Genomic DNA, 5637 nt, shown 5'->3' with positions numbered 1-5637 from the left:
GCTACTCCTTGAGCCACGGGTGCTGCCTCCTGCTAGGTTTTTTAATGATGCAATTTCCCCCTCCTAATATTGATTATCTGAGTAGCTTGAATTTCATCTTTGGATATTTTTTCAAGAAAAATAAATGGTTGGTAAGTCTTAGGAGCTTCTAAGTGTTTGGGAATGATTTTCATGTTGCCTTCATACATGAAAGACAATTTGGAAGTATCTAAAGTCTGGAAGAACTATAATCCCTTCCCATCCCAATCCTACAGACTGCGTCCATTGAATTTTAGAATTTAGAGCCATGGAGGAGAAGTCTGCTTTCCATTCTAGTACCTCCAGCCTGTCCTACTCGGCTGCACTCTGGCAGGGTGTCTCTATGCCTTTACAATTCACATATCTCTGGGGAAATCTCTAGGTGAGGCATCTTTTCATGTGTTCTACCTAGGATATTGTGGAGCTCTTTTAGACAGCATTCCAGGTTTTGAAATGTTTTCTTCAGCTAAGCCTTTGATGAATCATATGTGTTCCAATTATTCACATTTCCCAGAAACACCTGTGAGTCTCTGTTTGCTCTGTTCTCTTCCCCTCTTGATAATCCTGTTCTCTTTCATCACTTCTCACTCTGTCTTTCCTCTGCCGGGGAGAGTTTCTTACATTTATACTTAGTGCCCCCCCAGGGTTGATTTTAATTTGAAAATTTTACTTTAGTTTTCTCTTAATTCTTAGTTATTTCTCCTATCATTCATTCTTCTACTTCAAAAAAAAATTCCAACGTTTATTCCTTACTTATTGCTTCTTGCTTTGTTTAACAAAAACTACATATTCTCGTATCTTACTGGGTTTGCAAAATGGCTTTTTGTTGTGGGAGAGGCAGGGAGTGGGGGGGTCTCCTTGTTTCCTGGCTGATCTCGAACTCCTGGGCTCAAGGCATCCTCCCACCTCAGTCTCCCAAGTAGCTGGGATGGCAGGTGGGACCACTGCACCCAACTTGCACGATGGCTTTTAAATACTTTCTTTCAGATACTATAGTAAATAGTGTCCATAAATTTGCTATTTCTCTGAGTATTCAGAATGTTATTCCTTTCTCTTTGATGGGGTTCAGGACGTGCTACCCCACAATATAGCACCTTGGCACACTGACTGTTTTACGCAGAAAGAATTTCAGCCAGCAGCAGAGGCAGAAAGGTCACTGTGACCTCCTCTACCCATTTCTCCCTTGCAGCAGGGCATAAAACCTAGGAAGGATTTCCTGAAGCAGGTTGTAAGCCTCTCGTGTGGGAGGTGCTCTCCCTAAATCAGGACAAAAGGAGCATCCTTATCTGCGGAGCGGCAGGACACAGAGAAGAGCCTGAACAGACAGGCCTTGCTGCCTTCCTCCTCCATCGTATCACATCATGCTCTTTGCCCGGTTGTCTTTCTCCACGGCTGTCCATTCTTCATCAAACCTACAATAAAAAGCATTCAGCTTTAACTGTATCTTTGGGTCTGTATTTCCTTATGAAGACTCCTGTGTTCATGTAAAACTTACATTACATAAATGTGTACGCTTTTCTCTTGTTAACCTGTCATTTGTTACAGGGGCCTCAGCCGTGAGCCTAGGATGGGGAGAAGGAAAGGCAGGTCGTTCTTTAGAGTTTGCCCCCCAGTTTCTTTCTTTCTATCTGCTCATGCTTGATCAAGAGAAATCTGTCCATCCTTATTGCTTGAAAGCTATAAGGGTAAATGGCCTCATAGCCAAATGCTCAGAAATATGCATGTCTCCTAATCCAAGGGTCTGGCAGATTTCCCCTTTATGCAACTCTTTTATACTGGGGTCAGATCTTTTCTGGTTTCCACTGCCCAGCCCTTTTACATGCTGAGTACAGGAAACAGAAAACTTATCCCAGCCTGCATTGCTGAGGGCTCTTCCCAGCTCGCTCTTACGACTCTCCTTTCCCAACACGCATGCTCCCCACTCCTATTTTATATAATTTTTTTTTTGACATTATGGGATCTGATTTCATATAGAATGAATGAAGTTGAGAGAGGTGACAGGCAAGGGCTGGCACCCTTCAGACAGCACTGGCCACACAATAGAGGGAGGAAGACCATATTCCATTTGCTCTAGGGAGGTGAAAAGTTGGGAGGAGGTGATTTTTTAATTTCATTTGGGGCTTGCATAGCAAAGGGAGGCCATAGAATGTCTGTAGTCCATGGGACTTTGCCTTGGTGATGGCAGGATGTTGATTGTTAGTTCCACTTTTTTGGTGGCAAATTCAAAGGTATTGTGGTGGGAAGAAATTTTGTCAAGAGCCATCAGCCATAATGTACCATAAACTTCTTTATTAAGTATTTTTTATGTAGGGAACATTGAGTGTGTCCTTAATGGTAGTCCTAGCCAAAATTGTAATGGCATTAAAAATATTTTTTTGTATTGAACTTCTGTAATAACTGAGGGTACCATATTAGACATGGAGCTGGCGAATTTTTCCTGTAAAGGGCCAGGTAGTGAATATTTTTAGCTTTCTATGCCGTGCAGTTGGTATAACTATTCAACTCTACCACTGTAACAGAAAACAGCCATAGAAAATATGTAAATGAACGGTCATGGCTGTGTTCCAAGTCAGCTTTTATTTTCTAAAACAGGTGGTGGGCTGGATCTGGCCCCTTGCTATCCTTTGTTGGCCCTGTATTAAATTGTATGGTTGGAAGGGCATATTTATGAGGGCTGGGATGATAGGAGTCAGGTGTACGATGGCAACACAAGTGTGCTGTTAAAAAGCCTTTCCTTTCTCCGATTCACTTGCCGCCTCGTCTTCCTGTAAGCCTTCTGGCCTGCTGATAAAGGCAGCTCAGACGGATCCCAGCTCGCAATCGTGTAGTTCTCTTTTCTTCAGCTCACAATCATGTAGTTCTCTTTTTTCCTAGAAATATGCTCTTTAAATGCCTTTTCTTTCTGCTCCTGTTGGTCTTTACTTGCAAAGAAAGATTGTGCTTCAGTGAGTAAAGTATATAGTTAGGTATTGGCAAGAAGATTTGGAAAGTGGTACCCACCACTAGGCAGTAACCCTGCGGTGCCTGCGTGCCCTCCAGCTGCCTCTGCTGCTGTCCGTGGTCTGCTCCATGTTGGCCAAGACAGATGGAAACGAGCTCTACCACAAGTCTTGATGTGGTTGTGGCATTTCTTCCCTGTTTACCTAACATTGGATACGCTTAGTCCGTTTGCTTAGCAGAATGAAGTTACGGAGCAGTGTGACACCAGGATACCTTTATTTTACTTTCTCCACTGAAATGTCATTAAGCTGAGGTGAAGAAATGCTCAGTGATTTCAACACAAGTCTAATCTTCACATGTTCTGTTAAACATCAATGTTCATAATACTTTGCATATAGAATAATAGGGAAATAAAATAGCCCACAACAGAGAAAACAGTAGTCAGTCTAATTCCAGTGATTCAGGCATTTGAAAGAAGTACCTGTTAGGTAATAATGCATGCATCCAACTGCTCTTATATAACTGATATGGGTTAAGGGGTTACTGAGGTATTGTTGCAGGAAGACGAGGCCCAAAACGAGAAAAAGAGCCCCCAAACACCACGTTTGTAAGAGGAAGGGCTTTATTCATCAGCCAGGAGCTTACGGCATAGAAGAATTCCAAATGGCTGTACTCCCCCACTGGCTTGGTCTTTCTCTTTTTATTGACAGTCAGAAAGTTCCACCCCACTGGTACTCATCTCATTGGCCAGTTTGAATCAAGCGGGAGATGCTATTCCAGTCCCTACAGAACTATAGGATTTCACAGAACGGGAAGTTAAGTTTACAAATTCCCAAGAGCTGAGTCGCTGTGGCGAGGCCCCTGCAGGTGTATCCTTGTGGTCTCCTTGAGAAGACCTGTTCTCCTAGGCCTCACCCTTCTCGGGTCTCCTCTGTCATTATGACCAGGGCTTTTGATGAAAAATTAAGGTTATATGACCCCTTCCTCCCAAAGGCACTGGCTTTCTTGGTCTCGTAGCAGGAGTATCAGAGTAGCTATGGCAATAAAATCTCATTTTCGGCTTCTCATACGAGAAGGTGATGATAACTTCTCAGAAGATGTCTTCTGTGTAAGATCTATAACTTCTTAGTCACCAAAATTTGGAGTGTTTTCACCCTCTTTCCTAATTTCTCTACCTTCCTGATGTTGAAGAAGAGGCTGACTCAGAGTGAGAGGCTGACTCTCTGGCATTAGGGAGAATGTGGCCTTGGAAACTCTTCCTGGGGCAGCAGAGACGAAGGGTCTGACATTCTGGGGGAGGAGTTGGTAGAGCTGAGAATGTAGGGTAAGGCAGCTGGGGAAGGCTCTTTTGGCATGTAATCTCTGTCACCCACATTTCTTGGCACTGGTTCATTTCCAGATATCTGGAGATTTGACTGATTGTTTTTTTCATGTTAAGAAATTTCTCACTGCACATATATAAATGTGTGCACTTCTATAAAGATGCAAAAGAAGAGTGAAGTAGCTTACCATGGAAAGGATGCCTTCACTTTTAAGTTTAGAGGTGACTCAGCAGAAGCATGACTGTATGGCAGGGGCTCCCAAGTCCCAATACCAAACATTTACCTTTACTAGGTCAGCTGTGTGACCTTGGGCAAATTGTGCAACCTCTCTGTTATTATTTGTTTACTATTACTTTATTTGTTAAGTAAAGATAAGAGCATCTGCTTCACAGGGTCATTTAAAGCACTTAGAACAGTGCCTGGTAAACACCAAGTACTATTATTATTGTTATTTGTGCTTTTATTTGCTTTAAGAAGGGGGCAAGACTTGAGGCCTGTGCAGACTTGTTGAAGGTCACTCTGCCCTTGAAAGGGCTCATTCTTACCAGAGCCCCAGGAGCCTAATAAATGCTAAACGAGAGGAAATGGCTATTATAGATGCTTAAGGCACATGATTTAGCGGGCTGCAATGCAGTTTTCTGCTGTTGTGGACGTTCTAAATGGCTCTCTTTTGATGGATTGCTCCTTTTTTGGGTATCAAGGATGAAACTGTGGTCCGGGTACCTGGAGAATGTTGCCCACAGTGCTCGGCTCGCTCCTGCTCTGCTGCTGGCCAAGCGTACAAGGTAACCTTTGATAACCCAACGTAGGTGTTTGACTTATGTTCTCACACATCTGCCCTCCACCCCTCCAACCACCGAGCCTCCCCACCCTCATGTCTGACTCTTTGCCAGGATTAGTAACTTAGCACATAAACGGCTTTTTTCTTCTCTTTGCAGAAAGCCTTTATGAAAAAATTAAGTTGAAGGGGATTAGAAATATAAAGGAATGTGCTGGCAAGCAGTACCTGGTTCATGAACCTTGGTGAACTTACTGTTCACACATCTTAAAGGGAAAAGAAGGCCGTCATTGGTCGCCACTGATTCACACTTAGCTCTAAGGCTCTGGGAATGTCTGCCTGTCTGATTGGGTTTGATGCACTGATATCAGAGACAACCCCCCACCTCGGCCTCACACAGTGGGGAGACATGGCAGTGGGAGGGGAGGGAGGACGGGAGGTGGGAAGCTGTTGGCGCTGGAGTCTGTGAAGTCCCAGGCACTGCTGGGGCAGTCTGGTAACTGTGCCTAGCATGGTCTGTGAAGTCCCAGGCACTGTTGGGGCAGTCTGGTAACTGTGCCTAGCATGGTCTGTGAAGTC

General features: G+C 43.9%; 1 protein-coding gene across 1 annotated transcript in view; it reads left to right on the top strand.

Annotated features, from left to right (window-relative positions):
* The window catches only part of FRAS1 (Fraser extracellular matrix complex subunit 1), a 430037-nt gene that overhangs the window by 176306 nt on the left and 248094 nt on the right, over positions 1–5637 (top strand). Inside the window, exon 6 of the mRNA XM_012805310.2 lies at positions 4982–5065. Within this exon, the coding sequence (XP_012660764.1) occupies positions 4982–5065 (84 nt within the window). The remainder of the gene's footprint in view (positions 1–4981; positions 5066–5637) is intronic.

The sequence above is a fragment of the Otolemur garnettii genome, unplaced genomic scaffold, assembly GCF_000181295.1.
Source record: "Otolemur garnettii isolate 467f Iridium unplaced genomic scaffold, OtoGar3 scaffold00039, whole genome shotgun sequence".
Classification (NCBI taxonomy): domain Eukaryota; kingdom Metazoa; phylum Chordata; class Mammalia; order Primates; family Galagidae; genus Otolemur; species Otolemur garnettii.
This window is presented reverse-complemented; position numbering and strand designations above follow the sequence as displayed.